This window comes from Panicum virgatum, chromosome 7K (genome assembly GCF_016808335.1).
Source record: "Panicum virgatum strain AP13 chromosome 7K, P.virgatum_v5, whole genome shotgun sequence".
NCBI lineage: Eukaryota > Viridiplantae > Streptophyta > Magnoliopsida > Poales > Poaceae > Panicum > Panicum virgatum.
In genome coordinates, this window is record NC_053142.1 from 52,137,730 (window position 1) to 52,158,292 (window position 20,563).

Below are 20,563 nucleotides of genomic sequence, written 5' to 3' on the forward strand. Positions count from 1 at the left end.
AGCTTGAGCACTTGTGGTTGCGTCAGCCAACTTGTTTGAAGTATTTGTTACTCTTGGAGGTGAAGCCTCCAAGACGACTAGGCGTCGCCGGCTAGCACCCAAGCTTGTGGTGAGCAGCGGCAAGTTTATTGCAGCAGCGATTGTGTGCCACAAGGACACATAGTCATATAGTGGAAAGAAGGAGATAGCTTGACCGTGTGGTCGCCATAAGCTTCCTCAACGGAGAGTAGAATTCACACGTGGTGAACGTGGTGAATCTGAATTTCGGTGAAACAAATCACTGTGTCTCTTCTGCATCATCATCATTTGGTTTGCCTCACACTTTGTGCTCTAGCATTATTTGTGCTTCCACTTCGATCTACTCGATTGTGCTGTTTCTGTGTGTGCAGGGTTGTGGAATATATTCACTGACATCTACAGAAGCAATACAATCAGTTGTATACCTGCTAGAGCTCGTAAAGAGGGAAATAACTTAATTTGTGTGTAGTTTCTGCATTGGACCGGTCTGACCGGTCTTCCACACCGGTCTAACCGGTTGGAGTTTTTGTTGTCGTGTTAAGTGTTGGACCGGTCTGACCGGTCTGCCTGACCGGTCAGTAACTGACAACTGTGTTAAGTGTTTTAAACTGCAGGATTAGCTTTTAAACGCCTATTCACACTCCCCCTCTAGGCGACATCACGGGATTTAAGATCCTTTCACTATTATCTATCTATGATTTTTTTTGAGATTACACAGTACAACTAAGACACTCATAACGCATGCACACTCACACCCCTATGAATACACGGACGCAATCCTATCCCTATGAGCATATCACTGAATGCACAATGCCGTTAAATCTCAAAATATTCGCTTCCATAGAGAGTCGAACCCAAGACCTCAGATGTTATCGAGGCTCTTATAACCACCAGGTTACAAGCCCTTTCGCATCTATCTATGATATTGATTGCACTTGGAATTGCAGTTTTCACTCACTTGCCTGCTCTGCCCTGATCGCTTGGTCAGGTACGTACGCAGTGGCTTTCGTGTGCATCCAGGCCGAATACCTAATTTTTCCTTGCAAAAGTTCAATATATCTCAAATATATGCATAAGTATTAGGCTAAATACTCCATTTCTTGAGTTAGAATTCAACGGAAAGTATAATATCAATCTAACAGTCTCTTCAAGCCAGTCCACTGCCAGCCACTCCGAAACCTCATCCAAAGAGTGCAGCGTGTCTCTCTCAACTCCTTCACGGAGCTCATCCCCAAAATTGATTTAAGTCAACATCTATCGATGACGGTGAGAGCAGCCAAGATTTTAGAGTTGAGCCTCTTGAGGGCTGCTGCGAGCAGCGTAGGCACAAGGACGTCAGGGCGGCAAGACAGCATCCAGCAGCAGATGGAGTACGAAGTGAGCAAAATTTTATTTTTCTCATTTTTCTAGCTTAATTTATTTATTTAGTTGCATCGTTACGGCATATTGTAAACTTTGTAAATTGAAGAAGAAATTAATTGATAAACTTTTTTATCGAATACGCAGGAGAGCTGCACATCTTTGTATTAAGAAAAAGAATAAAAATTTTCATACAACGCGAGCTGACTCGCCACACAATCACTCACACAAACGCTTATGTTACACAACCAAAAGGAACAAGCGTTGAGGCGTAACTCACGTGCACAAGGGTCGATCCAGCATAAGCCTTCCTGTCTGATCATATGGATGACCAGGTTGACACTAGCTGCAGCGCCTCTGAACACGCGGGCATTCCTCTCCTTCCAAAGATGCTAGGTAATTAGCGCGAAAAGGGCGTCGAACCCCTTCCTCTTGTAGCCTGGTAGTTGCTGTCGCAGAAGCGACCACCAGGTGCTGCAGAATTTCCCACCAAACTTGCAATGAGAAGAAACACTGAAACAACATATGTTCACTCGTCTAGTGAAGTCCGTAATTGATAAGAGTTGAAAATATGTGTAGACTCTGCTTTGAATACCCAACTTGAAAAATCTGGTGCCAACCGCAACCGGGCGGCACGGCAGCTGTATGGTTGTCCCGTACGAGCCGCCACTGGCGATGAGATTTATTTTGTGCCGGAATATAAGGAAAAACATTTTCCTAGTGAAAATTTTGATGCGACTTTCTAGTGAAAACAGTTGCACTCAAGACCGGAGCTGAGGGGATGGCCTTCAGCAGTCGACGCGGACCGGGTCAATTGCGGTGGCCTCGGTTCCCGGCCGCTTGCGCCCCACTAGCTTTGCATTGCACACTTGGCCCGGCGTGTCCAGGTGCAGATGCGATGCCCCCCCAGCCGCACTGCGTACTACTACTCGTTATCCAAAGGGAAGGGCGCCCGTACGAATTACTTATTAGTAGATCGCTTGCTTGTCCAAGATTATATTTTGCATGTTTTATTTGGCGATTGGCGTCCTCCACAGTTGAAACATCCATCCTGTTGCTTCTAGAGCACCGCTACTTGCCTCCAAAAGCAAAAACATTGCCAAATTCCAGGTGGCCGCAGCGCAACTTGAATACAGGCCGTATTTTTCTAGTGCAGACCCAGTCGACCTCCATTCAACTCTTGGCAGTGCGAGTCCAGGTTTCCAGGTGTGCCGTGCCGTCCAACAAAAAGAAAAGAAAAAAAAACTGATATACTCTACGGAGTAAAAAGGAAACAAAGGGGTTGTGCTGCTCTGGTCTGGTCAGTCAACCCAATCATGCCTGCCTCTGCCTTTAAACAATCCTCCTTTCCTTGCTGGTCGACCGCACGCCAAAAACGCGTCGTGCCCCGGTCGCCGCACGGATCTCCGCGCACCCGCCGCCTTCCTTTATAATCCTTCCCCGCGAGAACCGAACCCTCCTGCCCCGTTCCCTCCCATCGCCGTCGGATCCCCATCCCATCCTATAAAACCCTACCCGGCCACGAGTCGCCGTGGAATTCCCTACCTCACCCACCCACCATCTCAAAATCTCTTGCTATTCTAGTATTCTATTATTCGGCGGCAATTGCATCCAACAGTAATCCTCCCGACGGGATCAAATCAAACAGAATTAAGAAGAAGAAGAATCAAGGAGATGCCTTCCCAGGATTTCGCCACCGCCGCCGGCTGGAGGCCGAAGCAGCAGCTGCACCACGACCATAAGCTGCAGATCCAGGAGGTCTGGGCGGACAACGTGGACCGCGAGTTCACGCTCATCCGCGCCGCCATCGAGCACTTCCCCTACGTGTCCATGGACACCGAGTTCCCGGGCGTCATCCACCGCCCCGGCAACGCCAAGCACCCCGCCGCCATGACCCCCGCCGAGCGCTACGCCCTCATCAAGGCCAACGTCGACGCGCTCCACCTCATCCAGGTCGGCCTCACCTTGGCCGCCTCCCCCACCGCCCCGCCCGCCCTCGCCTTCCAGATCAACCTCCGCGAGTTCGACCCGCGCCTCCACCGCCACGCCCCCGACTCGGTCGCCCTCCTCGCCGCCAGCGGCCTCGACCTCGCCGCGCACCGCGCCAGGGGCGTCAGCGCGCGCGCCCTCGCCGCGCTGCTCATGTCCTCGGGCCTCGTCTGCAACCCGGACGTGGCCTGGGTCACCTTCCACTCCGCCTACGACTTCGCCTACCTCGTCAAGCTCCTCATGGGCCGCAAGCTGCCGAGGTCGCTGCCCGACTTCCTCAACTTGGTGCGCGTCTACTTCGGCCCCGAGGTCTACGACGTCAAGCACATGATGCGCTTCTGCGCCGGAGCCCTCCACGGCGGCCTGGAGCGCGTCGCCGCCGCGCTCCAGGTGCAGCGCGCGGCGGGGCGGTGCCACCAGGCGGCCTCCGACAGCGTGCTCACCTGGGACACGTTCAGGCGGATCAAGAGCCTCTACTTCGCAAAGGAAGGCAGCCTGCAGCACCTCTGCGCCGGCGTGCTCTTCGGACTGGAGGAGGACGCCAGCAAGCTCATCAGATGAGATACACCACCAGCAGCTTGCTTGTCTTTCTTTTCTTGTACAGAAGACTACAGAGCAGCTCAACTCAATCAATTGCTCCTCTCCTCTTCGATCGGGAGGGACAATAATTAAATTAAATTAACACCAAGTTCGTTGATTGGTTATAAAAATCTGGTTGCCGGATGTTTCGCCGAAAACAGGGACATGAAGCTGCAGCAGGTGCATTTGAATTCTACCATTCTCCTGTACTACTAGTGCAAGGCCGTCCAATTTGTGAAGCACATGCAGTGCAGTGCAGCACTAGTGCCGTTGGCGTTTGACCGGCAGCCAGGCCTTGCCTCCGTGCCGCGTGGAATGTTTGAACTTTGAACGCGTCGGGTGGGGGGAAAAGGCTATCCCCTGGACTGGTCTGTACTGTCTGCTGGAGCGCGTGCCACCAGCAGGCAGCAGCAGCGTGACTTGGCGAGTCAATGGAGAAAAACCCCGCCTGCAACAGCTGTGTAAACGGATGGAGCACGTCGGCCTTGATACTATTCTTCGACTGCTGGTGTGGTGAACACCAAATGGTTTGTCTCAATCAAGGAAGTGGGGAGAGTGCCAAGGGGCAGACAGTATACTTTTGAGTCCGATTATTCAGCCAGCGACACTTGCTTCATCATATCATATACAAAAGAAAAGACTAATAATAAGATTAAAATTCCTCATATTATTTGGTTCGTTCAAAAAACAAAATTACTATTATTTGGTAGCCAACGCCAGCCGGTGACTGACTTGGGCAGGCGGAAAAGAAGAGGGCACAACTAAGGACTTGTTTGGCAGAGCTCCGGCTCATTAAAAAACAACTCCGGCTCCTCAAGTGGAGCGGCTTCTCTGGTGGAGCTGAAGCCGTTTTGCAAACCATTTGGCAAAACAGCTTCACCTGTTGGAATGAGATTGTAAAATATCTAAATTGTCCTTCCTTTATTTTCCTTTTCCTTTTTTCTTTTTTTCCTTTTCTCTTCTCTCCTTTTCTTTTCCTCTTCCTTTTTCTTTTTTTCTCTCCCTTTATTTTTTCCTCCTCACCTCCTTATCCATTCGGCCGACCTCCCCATCCCTGTCTCCTTCCACCTCCAGCTCCGCCGCCCCTCCTGCCTGCCCTCCGACTGCGCCTCCTCCTTCCGCCGGTCGCCGCTGCAAGGTCCTGCCCCTGCACCCGTAGCCCCACCGGCCGCCGCGCTCGAGCTTCCGCCTGCCGCCGCCGCGGGATCCCATCCGTCTCTACACCCGGAGCCCTGCTGGCCCCTGCAACCGCTGCCTCCGCCCGTGCGCCTCCTCCTGCCGGTCGCCGCCGCGCCTCCTCCTGCCGGCCGCCGCCACGAGCTGCGCGCGCAGGGGCAAAAGGGGGCATGCCACGAGCGGAGCTCCACGGAGCCGCGCGAAGCCACAAAAATGTGGCTCCGCCCCCGTCAATGGGCTCTAGAGAGCGGGTTTCAAGGGGCTCCTCCGATGGAGCCGCCTCCCCGCACCCGGTTTGGCAGGGCTCCGCATGGAGCCGGAGTGGAGCTCTTTTTGGAGCACTGCCAAACATGACCTAATTCCGCACTACTTTAATTTACTACTACTGCTGCTAATTTAGTAGTACACGCAAGTAGGAGTATTATGGACCTGGATTTCCATTTCATTCTCGCCCAGGAAAGGACTGTCACACCACACCCGCCACTAGTTTATTCTCACAAAACAACTGAAACGAGTACGTATTCTATAACAAAAATAAACACTAGCACTGTCTCTCTCCTTTGTTTCTGCTACCATTACCAGCATTTTGTGTGATGACCAATCCAAATAGTAGTTGATGTTTACACAAAATTATATTTTAGGACTCGACTCTCGGGTGTCATTTTGAGCATGGAGCGAGGTTTTGACATGGTGATTGGTGAATGCATAGCGGATCGGATATGCAACTTGTCCCTTTTCTTTTGTCCGCACCGGCACCATTCAGGTCTGCACAGGATAGGAGTCGTGTTGGAACGGCACCAGTAAAGCAAAACCAGCATGCATGTCAGTATGTGGAATCCTGGATCGAGATGATCTTTGCTCTCTCAAACGGGAGTGGATTTTTTTGCCACTGTCCTGCGTGAAAAGAAGTGAAGTCACCAACACCAGGCACTGGGTTTGCATACATTTTTATTTGAAAAAAAGTTTATTTTTGACCTTCCAACTCTTCCTCTTGCCGGCCGAGCAGGCAGAGAGCGCTCTCTCTAGCTGGGAGAGCTACACCCCGCCGGTGACCACCCACGGTCCCGGCGGCCACAGCCCCCACCGCCGATAGCCGCTCCGGCCCCGGCGTCCACCTCCCTGCTGACGCCCCTGCCCTGGGTTGGCCGCCATGGCTGCGCCGGCTCCCACCTCCCCGGCACCCGCGCCGCTAGATCCGTCGCCCACTCCACCGCCCTCGTCCTCCGCGGCGACACCAACCCGCGCCGAGCCGCGCCCGGCGCCGCCCTCTCCGCTGTCGGCGGCGGCTCGTCCCTTATTCCCCGGGTCCTCCCCCTAGGTGAGCGCTGGGCGGATGCAAGCGACGAGGAGATGGTCGACTACGAGTTCACTCCTTCCCCCTCCCCACGCACGACGACTCCCCGCCCGGCGACCTACCGAGACGCCGTCTGTCGCTAGCCGCCGAGCCCGATTCATGCCCCCTCCGTCCCTCCGCCGGGTCTCGAGACTGCGCCGCCCGTCCGGAGCCTGCTCCAGAACCCTCTCGCCGCCAGCGTAAGTGACCTTCCCGCCGCGTTCGTCAGCGCAGGGCACCACCTGTCCGTGTGGTCGACGACCGCGCCGCCCCTGCTACCACGACCGACGGTGGCCGTCGCCGGCCCCGGGTCGACGCTGAGGGGTTCCAGGAGGTGCTCCCTCGAACTGCTCGCCGCACGCGCCACCTCGCCGTCACTAACACTAGTGCTACCCATCACCGCATCCCTCCGGAGTTGGCGGACAGATGACTCAACTGCCTCTCCTACAACCACCGCGTCGCCACTTGCCGACTCCCCCGGCGTTGTCTCCGCTGCCACGGTTTCTGCCACCTCACGCGTGACTGCAGGCGTCCTGCTCGCGCAATGGCAACTTCAGCTCGCGTGGCGGGTGCCTCCTATCGCGCTGAGCCACGTCGCCAGTTCTTCACCAGGGGAGATGACGGGCCGCCAACTCCGGCGGCATCCGACGCTCCGAGTCGCACACCTTCGCCGCCACCGGCTGGCACCGCTACTGCTGCTCGAGCGGGTTCGACGGGTCTGGCTGGGGATCTTTCCCAGCCAAAACCGGAATGCTGCTACATTGAGCGCAGCGATGCTATGGCGGCGGAGGAGGTCCACCTCAGGCTGGCTCTGATCGGTCAGGTGGGCAACGCCTCGCATGGCACCTGCGTGGCTGATGTCCTGTGGTTCATCGTGGGGTACAACAGCGTGCCGGAAACTGAGCTCTCCATCAAGCCTTTCCATCAGAACAGCTTCCTCATCCAATGCACTACGCAGGCGACCAGGGATCGCGTTCTTGCGGCCAGCCCGATTCCACTCGCCACCACTTACCTCTCCCTAAAGTCGTGGACGAGGCTGGTGAATGCTGAGCCCATTTTGTTGTATCACAAGGTTGTCATTGAAGTGGACGGAGTTCCGGTGCACGCCTGGGATCTGGACACTGTGAGCAAGCTTCTCGCTCCACAATGCTGGATCGAACGCCTTGATGAGGCGACTTCAAGCAAGGCTGACATGTCAACGTACAAGGTGACCGCCTGGACGTTGAATCTGGCATTCATCCCGACAGCCAAGAGACTCTTGATTGCGGAGGCGGAGCTTCCGGTTGTGTACTCCAACCCCACCAATCAATGCATCTTCGGCAATCTTACACCGTACCTCCGGGAGAAGCGCGTCCTCGACTACCCGGTGGAACTCCATCTTCGGCGCATCTTCGACTTCACGCCGTGATCCCCATCTTCCTTCGGCGAGTCCTCCCCTTCTGATGATGGCAACAACGGTCCCGACGGCAACCCTGACTGCTCCTATGGGTTCCGTCGCGGTTCGGCGGGTAGCCCCAGGATCTCTGCCTTTCCTCGTCGCGACGGTGGTGGCCGCACCAACGGCGGCGGCAGCCACTTTGGCGGCAACTGTTCTGGTGACGGCACCATTGATTGGGCACGGAACCCGGTGGGCCATGGTGGGGATGGTCCCGACCGGTCTGGGCACGTGATCCCAAAGAAGACTCCTGCCAACATCCACACTGAGCCGGGCCACCAGAAGAACTTTCCTCCTTTGGTTGCCAACAGGAAGGAGAAGACAAATGGAGCCTGCCGGCTGGGTCAGCGGTCCCCCGCGACCTGGGTGGACACCTCCCCCAACGCTGCCCCATCCCTTGTCTCTGCTGCATCTGTGCCGGACAGGACGTCTGTTGTCGATAAGGCTGAGGAGCTCGTTCTCGGCCTTTGGAGGGAGACGGACTACGACCGGTCGCTTGACCCCATGCGATCTGAAGCCTGCGTGGTCCACTTGGCGAAGGTAACGGGCACGGTATCGACAGCTATTTTTGAGGGTGTGACGGTTGTGCCTGCATCAACAAACACGTCCCAGTCGCCCATGCCTGCTGACCGCCCCGCCGTCTGCGTCGACACGCCGGTTGACACCGTTGCGCCGTTACTTCCTGTAATGGAGACGGACTGTGTTGGGTGGGCTGCTTCGGCAACACCCGCAGAGGAGACTTTCGTCGATCCGGGGCTCGCCCCAACGGAGGTGACTGGGCCGGATGGGGGCTCCATGGAACTTGTGGCCCACAACGGTCTGGACGACAACACTCTTCCTAACCCGGGCTCTGATCCTGATTCCGGACGTGGGGGCCCGGATGGCCCAGCTACTCGCCTTTGTGCTTTCGGCCAGGAAGTTGAAATCGCCGTCCCCCCACCACTGATGCCCAAACCGCCCAAGACGACCAGGCGGCCGACACCGGCTGCGAGTGATTTGCTGACGCTGCCAAAGCGGAGCGAGCGTCTTGCTAACCACCCACTCGCAAACGTTGCTTCCTCTAAACGGGCTGAGGTAATCCTCATGTGTAGACTCAATGTTCTGCCTGATGATGCGGTTGCATGCAACGACTCCAGGCAAGCATATAACCAGCTATACAAAGAGAGAATGGAAGATGGCCATTATGAGGCTGTCCGCGACCTGTTGCTGGCGCTTCGCTGTAACGGTCCAGCTCTGGGCCTTTCGGCTCATCTCCTCTGGTTGCATTCTATTTCATGGATCCAATCGTCCTGTTGTCCTAGAACGTCCGTGGGTTGAACACGCGCGCCCAGCGAGACGTTGTCCGTGTCCTTCTGCAAGACACTAGGGCGTCCGTTGTCTATCTACAAGAAACTAAGCTGAGCATGGTAGATGTGGATGTAATCCAATGCATGTGTGGTTCTCAATTTAAAGATTTCACGTATCTGCCGGCCGCAGACACGCGTGGAGGTGCCTTGGTTGCCTATCACCAAGATGTGGCTTCTTTCTCCGATGTGAGCGTAAGATGTTTTTCGGTTATGATAAAGATCTCTCCATGTTCTGGTGAGCCATCCTGGTGGCTCACGACGGTATATGGTCCGCAAGAAGACGATGACAAAGTACTGTTTCTTGAGGAGCTTGAAGCGATCAGGGCGGCATGCGCTGGACCCTAGGCAGTGGCTGGGGATTTCAACTTGATCCTGGATCCAGCTGACAAAAATAATGCACAGATCAATAGAAGGAGCATGAACCGCTTTCGTAGGCTGGTGGACTCCCTCGAGCTCCGGGATATTCACCTACATGGTCGAACATACACTTGGAGTAATGAACGCACTAATCCAACTCTTGTCAGACTTGATCGGATACTCACCTCGGTCGACTGGGAAGAGCTCTACCCTCTTTGCTTCTTGCAAGCACTCTCCTCTGATGACTCGGATCATTGCCTGCTGCTACTCCTAACAAAAACTAACATCCGGTCCAAGCCCAGGTTTCACTTTGAAACCTTTTGGCCGAAGCCCGAGGGATTTCTAGACGTGGTGTCCAGGGGTTGGATCTGTTCAGACGCTGTGACAAACCCATTCCATCGCCTTGATTGCAAGCTGAGGAATGTGACGAAGGAGCTTTAGAGCTGGTCGGCAAAAAGATTGGCTCTGTCTGAATGCAGCTCCTGATTGCTAGAGAAGTTATCCTGAAACTTGATCAGGCGCAGGAGTTCAGAGAACTTTCTTTGGAGGAGTTTAACTTTAGAAAAGAGCTGAAGAAGCTCACCTTGGGCCTTTCCTCGCTTGAGCGCACCATTGCTCGGCAGCGCTCAAGGCTTCTTTTCCTAGCAGAAGGAGACGCCAGCACACGGTTTTTCCATCTACATGCAAATGGTAGACAGCGAAAAAATAACTTCACGCGACTTCATGATTCTGCTGATGACAATTTTGTTTACGGCGATAACATGGCGATGGTCCAGTTCAACTTCTTCGACAACCTGCTCGGAAATGAATGTGACCGGCCATGCATACTGAATCTGGAAGCAATTGGGATCTCACCACGCAATTTGATGACTCTTTAACTACCATTCACTGAAGAGGAGGTTTGGGGGGTCATTAAGGAGCTCAAACCTGAAAAGGCTCCTGGGCTGGATGGAATGACAGCCGCATTCTATCAGTCATCTTGGACTGTGATCAAGGAGGACATCATGCGGGCCGTCAACGCCTTCTACAACATTGACTCGCGCGGGTTCAGGTGCATCAATGGAGCACTACTCACTCTGATTCCAAAGATACCCGACGCTAAGGAGGCAAAGGACTTCAGGCCGATTAGCATGCTACACAGCTTCCCCAAAATCCTTGCAAAACTACTGGCGAATTGACTCTCGGCGAACATCAGTGACCTAGTACTTTGCAATCAGAGCGCATTCATAAAGGGACGTTACATATTAGATAACTTCAAGTATGTTCAGAGATCGGCGGTCTTAATCAAGAAGAAAAAGATACCAAAACTGCTGCTAAAACTGGACATCTCGAAAGCCTTTGACACTGTCTCCTGGCAATTCCTTCTCGAGGTACTGCAGGGTTGGGGTTTTGGTTGCCATTAGCGGGGATGGATTTCTCTTCTACTGTCCACCGCGTCTACACGTATTCTGCTAAATGGGAGGCCGGGAGCCCAGATTCAGCATCGCCATGGACTGCGTCAGGGTGACCCCTTATCGCCGATGCTGTTCGTCATCGTTATGGACACTCTGAACCGGTTATTTGTCAAAGCCCAAAATGACGAGGTGTTGCAGCCCATTGGTGTGCCGGCCATCAGGCATCACTGCAGCCTTTATGCGGATGATGCAATTCTTCTCCTCTCACCATCTGTTGACGAAGCGCGAGCCATCAAGTTCATCCTGCAACTCTTCGGCGATGCGTCTGGATTGGTCACCAATGTGGATAAGTGCTCGATCACGCCCATATACGGAGAACATGCTGCAATTCAGGCCTTTCCTGCGGTGCTACCCTGCCAGGTGCTCGAATTTTCGATCAAGTACCTGGGGGTACCACTATCCACGATGGCACTGCCCAAGAGCCAATACAGACCGCTGATCGATAAAATCAGCGCCAAGCTGCCGGCACGGCAAGGAAAATTGTTGAATCGAAGCGGCAGGCTGGTATTGGTGAAGTCCACCCTCTCTGCACTTCCTATTTATCTAATGATGTTGGACAAATTGCCTAGCTGGGTCATCCACGAGATCGACAGCTTGCGAAGAAACTTCCTCTGGTCTGGGGGACTTTCAATTGCAGCCATCAGGGACTACGTCCGGCTTTGGCACACACTGGCCTGGATCACACTCAACGATGAACCGGACTATTTCCGCTGGAAGTGGGACTGCAAGTCGACCGCCTCTTCAGCTTATAGGGCGATGTTCATCGGCACTGTCCGCACCCCTGCCACTCATTGGGTCTGGAAGAGTTGGGCGCCACTGCGGGTAAAATTCTTCACTTGGCTTGCACTGAAACAAAGGCTGTGGACTGCGGATCGTCGCCGGCGACACAATCTTGACGCACATGATACTTGTTGGCTATGCAATCAAGAGGCGGAAACAGCCGACCACATGCTCATCAGCTGCAGCTTTGCTAAAGTCATTTGTTGGAACATACTGTCCTGGATGGACTGTGCTTGCTCGTTTCAAGGACAGCCGCCGATACACACTTGGTGGGAATACCTGAGAGGCCTGCAGGCGCGTGAACGCAAGCGCGGTTTCGACTCGCTCTTCATGTGCATCATCTGGGCGATTTGGAAGGAGCGGAATAATTGGCTATTTGAGGGAACGAGTTGCACTGCGGCGGAGCTGCAAGACAAGATCAAACTTGATGTGAAGCTCTGGATTCATGCGGGTGCACGTCGTTTGGGTTGTCTAAAGCGCGAGTAGTACGAGAGGGAGTCGGCCCTTCGAGGCATGTAAAACTTTTCTTTCTCGGCTACCTTAATGGTGCCTTCGAGCGTGAGAATTGTCCTCGCGCGGTTGTAGACACTCTTTTCGTCTTAATACAACTAGTCGTATAGCCCGCGCATTTGCGCGGCTAGTATTGAAAATTTGAAAATTTGTATGTCATTGTATCCTTACTTAAAGGTTATACTATTTTTTACCATATATTATTATGTTTATTATCGTAAATTATGTCTTATTGTTGATTAAAACAATTCAACTATGATCTACCTATAATAACAACTTAATTTGTTGAGCTTTAATAATATTATGCAGATAATTATTCTTATTTTTATTTTATTTTAATTGATTGTTGTTAGCTTTAGTTTTTATTAATAGTATATATTTATAACTGATACATAGCTAAATGATATTTTATATTTAATTTTTCATAATGGCATTGGTGGGTGATTTTTAATTAGACACAGGGGTATTTTAGGCTAATTTTTATTGTAATGACAGTTGTGGGGAATTTTTATTTTTTTATTTTTCTTCGATTAACGTGGGAATTTCTAGGGCTTGAGAGCGAACATGGAGGTTCCGTTTGTTGGACAAATAATAAGTTTTTCATAATGACATTGGTGGGTAGTTTTTAATTAGGCACAGGGGTATTTTAGGTTAATTTTTATCATAATGACAGTGGTGGGTAATTTTTATTTTCTATTTTTCTCCGATTAACGTAAAAAAAATTAGACCTTGAAAACGAACGTGGAGGTTCCGTTTGTTGGTCAAATAATAAGATAATAGATGATGCGCAGCTCTCCTGCGTACTCGACAAAAAAAAAACACCAGGCACTGCTGCTGCAACACAGGGTGGGTCTGGGACCGTCACGATCACGATTTTGTTGTCTGTCAAGCTCTGTTTAGTTCCCAAAAAAATTGAGTTTTGACATTGTAGCACTTTCATTGTTATTTAACAAATAATGTTCAATTATAAATTAATTAGGCTTAAAAAATTTATCTCGTGCTAATCAATTAGACTATGTAATTAGTTATTTTTACAACTACATTTAATGTTCCATACATATGTCCGAACATTCAATATGACGAATACTGTAGAATTGTTTTTTGAAACTAAACAGGACCTGACAACTCAACCCATCAGATCAGATCAGACAGACGTGAGATTTCACACCAGTCTGTCTGAATTTCAACTCTCCCCTTGCTTTTCGAGCTGCCTTGTTTGCTGCTGACAGGCACCTTTCCTTCTCTCTCTCTCTCTTCGTTTCGTGCAGTAAATCCAACCGGACAGGAAAAACAGTGAAGGGCGCAGTTCTTTCTTCACGCCAGCGCTAGCGCTAGCGCCATCATCCAACCGGACAGAAAAAAACCATAAGACGTCGACACTAAATCTGAATGGAATGGAGGGAGGGGTGTCCTCGTTAGCCTAATCCATCTTTCAGAAATTTCTTTTCTGCTCGGATCGTTTGGTATCGCACCTAACGATGAATCGAGGCGTCTCTTTGATCTTCGCTGCAAAAGAGAGCAATGATAAAGACGTCACGCAAGACACGAAATCAAAGAGGACGATGATTCAGAAACAACTTTATATTATTAGTTTTGTTGTATTATTTGTTGTATTATTAGTTTTGTTGTATTATTACTAAAAAAGAAGGGTCCTTCTTTGGTTAAGCAAAAACGATCTCAATCTGTGATTCTTTAAATATCTAGAATGATCCATTTCGGTATAGATTAAAAAAATAGTACTTTTCTTATTTTTTATTTTTAGTTCTTTCTTTTACTTACCTAAAAGAAAGAATGCTATAAGTGAAAAATAAGACCTTAATTTTACTTTACAAAAAAAATTCTTTCTTTTGTTATTCGAGTTGAAGAAGTGTGAGAATTTTATAACTACCCCCAAACTACCATAGTGAGATATAAATTTCTTGTTATTACAACCAAAAATTTCCACAGGCTCGGCAGCATTTAATCCATAATCATGGGCTAAATATATTCCTGAAAGAGAAGTGGGTAGACGAAGTATTGTTGACGAGATTTCTATTTTTTTGAATACCCTTCGAATTTTTTCATTTGTATTTCTACTTGTTGCCCTTATTTATTCTTTTGTTTGTTAATGATGTTAGTGAAGCAATCCATCGGTCCATTTAAAGCCCCCACCTTTCGCCCATAAAATGGATCAATTCGGTATTGGAAAAAGGGCTGGTCCCTTCTAGTAAATAGTTCAAACTATTTTATCGATATGAGTGTTTCATATCAGATAAATTCCACACTACCATCCGATGTAAAGACAGTTTTCGGTGCTAGTTATCCAGTTGCAGAAGCGACCCCACAGGCTTGTACTTTCGCGTCTCTCTAAAATTGCAGTCATGGTAAAATCTTGGTTTATTCAAATTGATACGAAGTAGTAGACTTAACTAACTCAATTCTTAGGAAATCGCGAATCAGATCATTTATTCTTACCTCAACAAGAGAAGCACGAGCCCCCTCTTTTTCTTCTTGTTCCCAATTCACTACTAAGCAAGTTCGAATGGGTACCAGACCACCTCGTGTTGCATCTGCCGCGAGCACTGCATGCATTTCACTTGAGACTAATTTGTTAGCTCTTCATCGCCCAGGTACTAAGAGAGAGGCAGGCAGCACGGGCACAGACGGACGGCCTCACCCTCACCCAGATACTACTACTACTACTCCTCTCTCTGAGTTCATTCATGCATGCCCCCAAACTTGAATCTTTGTGGCCAACCAATACCAATCCACAATCCACTTTGGATTGAGCCCAGCAAATGAACAAAAGCCCAGATGCATCCTATGGCTACAAAACAAGTCGCTAGTAGCCGTCAACAACAACACGGCCATTTTGAGATTCAGAGGAGGCAGGATTTGATGCCCAATTCTCTCCGTGTAGCTGTCGTGTCCATGCAGTGGATAGCAGGCAAGGAATAGTATATACAGTGGAGACACCAGACATGTTTCGCATTATTGCATCCCATCATTTGCATTTGCCGCTGCCTTTGCCCCCACTTAAAAAACCAGTCGTGATTAAGTAGCAAACAGGAAAGCTTCATCATTGATCTGGCAAAAGGGAACACATCGATACAGTACTACCCATGCAGGCGATCTTACAACAACAGTTCCTAGACCCCTGTTTGTGTTTGCCCCTGGGAAACCTGCATCTCTGCATGTTTCACAGCAGTGGATCTGTTATTGTTAGCAAGAGGCCTACGGACCACTGCAACAGCACATCTTTTCCTCTCATGATTTATTATTGCAGACGTCTTTCCTAAAGGCAATACAAAAGTTCTCCTTTAAACATTCCCCTCCTTCCTTGTTTCATACTGACAAGTTTAAATTGGCGCATCAAAGAGATGATCTGACATATTGCAGGCAGGGAATGCATTCAAACAATCCTTGTTTCACCAAATTTTACTCCGTGCAAAATCAATTTAGAACGTGAAGCATATGCCTGAGGAGGTCTGGCCATACTATATCAGAATCTAGCGTGCCGATTACGCGATGGAAAGCTGCTTCACATAGCATCAGACAATCTGAGACCTGCTCCCCACAAAAAATGAAAAATAAAACAAAAGGCGCCTGAGATGTGTTCTTGCATGATCTTACTGTCATCAATACTGTTGCAAACAGTACAGCATACAGGCTTTCACCTACAGTCACCTGGGCTTGTCCTCTGCAGGCTGCCGCATCCCGACCTCCAGTAATACAGATAGGCAAGCATCAGGCTTGCCGCCGACCATAGTACAACGTCGATATCTTGCGGTAATTTAATCACCTGTCGTTCAGTAATTCAATGCGACTACAAAGATTCGAGAGGCGATAACTGGCTGCTTTCCGAAGATAACAACATTTGGCTACAACTGAACGATAAGAGCTCATGACGATGCTCAGGCATGGAGCTCTGTTAGATTAGTCGATGCGTCGCATTCAGGACAACGCCGCGGTCTCCTCGTCGCCAACTTCATGTTGCGCAGTGCGAGTCTATGCAACCGTCAATTACTTCAGCTCTTCTTCTGTATAAGATCCTGGAGAAGATTATGCTGCCTTATTACGGCACGAGTAGTAAGGACAATCTCACTGCCTCGCTGAACGGCGTGTGATTTTCTGACGGGCATGCATGAGTCTATGCTGCATCGGTAGTAGAATGTTGGGGAAAACATCAGATCAAATTACTCGAGGATCGTTAACTAGTGTACATTCCAGTCACCTACTGAGTAGTGAGTAGAAGGATCTTAGCGGAGTATCACATTGATAATGGTTCACAATGCAAGTTTCTTGGTTCAGAATTCAGGTGGACCGGTCCTGTGCTTGCTTGGACCTGCATGGCATATCTGATACAGAGACGTGAATGATGAGTGAGGATAGGCAACCACTGAAGAAAGAATGGGAAAAGGAAACCTTAGAGAGGTGAGCAATAAATTTGGTCTCTGGGTTAGCCAGATTTGCACAAATGCTCCGGAATTCCTGTCGCCACTACCCTGTTTCTTTAACTGGACATTCAGAAAAATTGCATAGTACTGCCCGTGCAACATTGCTCCTAGAAGAAATAGCAAGTTGGCGGTACACAACGAATTTTCTGCAACAAGTGGTCGCCACCATAGCTGCAAAGAAAAACTGAAACGTCAAGAGGGCATTTATTTCTCGTCTAATTCATCATATGTTTGCTTCTAGATTTTGCCATTCTTCTGGGTACTCAAACCTCAGATGAAGCATCACTCCTTAGTGGTTCAAATCGGTTAGGTACATTTTCTTGTTTGTCATCCTCATATCAGATTGGAAAACTGGCTTGCTCAAAAGAAGATAAGAAAAGTGCAGACTTTGGAATCTCGGATAAATGAATCCACGCGCTTGGCCTTGGCTCTGAAGGACAGTAGTTCAGGCCCTACAGTTATTATCTCTTTGGCTAACTATGCTTAGCTGAAGTGATATCTGGGTCAGTAATCCAACACATTTTGTCTGTGCCAGTGGAAGGGGTAGGAGAAGAAAGCATCTTGACGGCCTGGCTAGACCAGCTAGAGCTTGAGACGACATGAGAAATGATCTCTCTCTGCAAGCCCGCCATCCATATAATTCTCTGAAGCGGCAGCCAAGCAAAATTAAGTACGGTTTATGAGGAACGAGCACCCTTGCATGTTCCTCGCGATTTCTGATCTCTCTCTCTCTCTCTCTCTCTCTCTCTCTCTCTCTCTCTCTCTCTCTCTCTCTCTCTCTCTCTCTCTCTCTCTCTCTCTCTCTCTCGTGTACAATCATGGAGGGGCTTCCAGCAAGCCATTGGCAGCCAAGTTGTGCACCGTCGCCTTCTAGCCACCGTGGTCGCGTGAGTTTCTGGACGTATCTCTCATCGACGCGCCCGCACGAGCAGACTAAAACAATGGAGATGCGTGATCTTCAGGCTGGTGCTGCAAGCGTGTCCTGCAGGATTTGAGGCGTTGGGAGAAGCGACGTTGCTCTTTCTCCCTGTACTGTTGGTATAGGGCAACCGACTACACTAGCTAAATTAAGGCGCAGGCAGTTGGTCTCTGAATTGCTAATAGTAGCATATCTGAATATCTGATGAGGATGGCTGAAAACAAAGGAAGGAACTAATTTGCGAGGATTATTTGAGGCAAAGATTATTCGATTATTAGTTTGGAGAGAATGGTATCACAAAGTTGACCAAGATCTGCAACCAATCATCATCTGATCATTTCGGGGGCGAGATTAACGCCCATGCCACCTACAGGACACGCACAGGCGTCGGCAACTTCCTATCAGGCTAGCTAGTTCACTGAACAATGCTAATCGATAATCTTTCTCCTTAAAATCGATACAGGATAATATTCATGGTAAACATGTACGGAGTAGTCTGCATCCGCGCTTTATTTGCCCTAATATATACTATAAGACTGCACAACATAGTAGTATATATTCATCAGAGATCCTTTGGATTAAGATGCTTAACCTGCTGCCGGGTGGATATATTAGTTACGTTCAAGGGAACCTGAAAGATGAGATGAGGCCAGGCCAGGGAAGGGCCCAGACAAGCGTAGACTCCCAACCCACACAAGGAAGAATGCATGCCACGCGCACGCACCGCCACACCCATCTTCCCTCGCACCTTCCCTTTCGCCCCCGCCCAGCCTACCTCTTCTCTTTAAGAACAGCGAGCTCACTCCCTGGCCCTGCCCCCTCGACACCAGCCTCCACCTCGTCGATCTCGTCCTCACACTCTCACGGCCTCGCCTCAGCTTCCTCTCCGGCTGCTCATTATTAGGTCCGCGCAAGATCAGATCGAACAACGATGGTCAAGAAGCTCGCGCTCACCTCCCTCTTCTTCAACACCAGCGAGACGACAAGGCAGCAGCGGCAGTGCCTTTCCTCTTCCACCTCCATGTCCGCCGCCTCCTTCAGCACGGCGGCGTCGTGGCAGTGGCCGTCCTGCACGCAGGCAAAGACGCGCTCCTTCCGCCGCGACAGCCCGGAGATCGTGTCCATGCGACAGCAGGACAGCAACAGGCACGAGGGGGAGTACAAGGCGACCATGAACCCGGCCTACGCCCTCGACTACCCGGCCGCCGCCGACTCTAGTTACTCCGACGACAGCCTCTCCGATGACTCCTTCGCGACCCTCTCCACGGCGCTGGGGCCGGTGAAACCAGCAGCCGTCGCGGACGATGAGGACGAGCTCATCATCCACGGCCTCCGGTCCAACAGCAGGCTCTTCTTCGAGCCCGAGTCCACGAGCTCCATCGTGAACTTGAAGAAGCAACGGGGCCGGGGGGCGGCCACCGCGGCGGCCTCGTTCGACGGGGCCACGGCGCTGGCCATCGAGTCCGCCGACCCGTACGGCGACTTCCGGCGGTCCATGGAGGAGATGGTGCGGAGCCACGGCGTCAACGACTGGGGCTCGCTGGAGGAGATGCTGGGATGGTACCTCAGGGCCAACGGCAAGAAGACGCACGGCCTCATCGTGGGCGCCTTCGTGGACCTGCTCGTGGCGCTCGCCTCCTCCTCGGCTCCCTCCCCTGCCCGTGGCTCCTCCAGCTTCAGGCTGCAGACTGCGGAGTCATATTCATCAGCAGCCTGCAAACAGAGGCAAACAGAGTGACGAGTGCATCCGATTTGGTTTGTGCCATGACACCACGCCAAATGGTGCTTGTTAATTGATGGTATCAGTCTTAATTGCAAGTTTGATTGATGATTGATCCTGCCCTGCGTGGTAGTAGTGCAGATGTAGCTGTTGACTGCTGTATGATTGCAAGTGTGTATATTAGTATATTGCTAGCGGTTGAGAGAACTTAAAATCCGAGAATCTCTGATCATTCATGTGGCTGGTCGTTACCCATCGTTCTCTCATCATCTTTCTGAATGTTGCTTCAACACATGGTGATCCGGGAGATGCATGCCATGGCTCTGGCAGGCTAGGGCCCCTTTCCTGTTTGTTGGCGTCGCCGTCCTTGAAAGCGTCAGGCAGTCGTGGTACCAGTCGGTTGGAGTACTATATATCCGACCATCATTTCCTGACGCTGCCAAGCTGGTTTCGAGTCCTTCAGGTACAGCCAACACATGAACAAGCACTGACGACGTTTGAATGTGTGGTCGTTTCCTCGTGTACGAATGCTGCCTGCGTGCTTTGCTTTCAGTTATTTTTATTTTACCGCCTGAACGAATGAATTTTGAATGCACATACCAACATTCACAGCAGCATCTCGTCGAAAAGGGCTGTAAGATGCATATGCCGCACTGTGCAAGTGTGAAATCTAGATCAGAGGAAGCAAAAAAGTTGGACCTGAAAAGCTTAGGCGACAGCTGATCTGCACAGTTGCACTTGCACCACGATTCCCGGGAAGTGTGGAGTACAACAATTCAAAACTCAGAGTTTAAGTAAATTCTATATCAACTCTGACAACATCTGTCTTATTTACAATCTACTCCACTAGTCAATTAAACATTTGCAAAACGGTTTGCTTGGTTACTTAATTAGTGTTGAGTGTTATGTGTAGTTTGCCATCGTTCAGAAATTGCAGTGACAAGACCCAATCAGTCAAAATTGCAGTGACAAGACCCAATCAGTCAAAATTGCCGCTAGATTAGAGATGAGAGCGGTAGGGTGGCGCGATGTTGATTTGTACGAGATGAGATGAGATCCCTGCAGCTAGCCTCCACTCCAGCATTGGCAATGGCGCGGCACCCGGGCGGCACATGCAAGCTGAGATTTGGATCAGGGAAACGAGCAAGAGAG

General features: G+C 50.5%; 2 protein-coding genes across 2 annotated transcripts; both read left to right on the top strand.

The window, feature by feature from the left end:
* The first annotated feature begins 2,825 nt into the window (after nt 1–2,825).
* On the top strand, nt 2,826–4,432 carry LOC120642167 (probable CCR4-associated factor 1 homolog 11). The gene has a single exon (XM_039918586.1). The coding sequence runs from the start codon at nt 3,052–3,054 to the stop codon at nt 3,925–3,927; it is 876 nt and encodes a 291-aa protein (XP_039774520.1). The 5' UTR covers nt 2,826–3,051; the 3' UTR covers nt 3,928–4,432.
* A 13,897-nt stretch (nt 4,433–18,329) lies between these two features.
* On the top strand, nt 18,330–19,643 carry LOC120643165 (transcription repressor OFP13-like). The gene has a single exon (XM_039919683.1). The coding sequence runs from the start codon at nt 18,623–18,625 to the stop codon at nt 19,427–19,429; it is 807 nt and encodes a 268-aa protein (XP_039775617.1). The 5' UTR covers nt 18,330–18,622; the 3' UTR covers nt 19,430–19,643.
* The last annotated feature ends 920 nt before the right edge of the window (nt 19,644–20,563 follow it).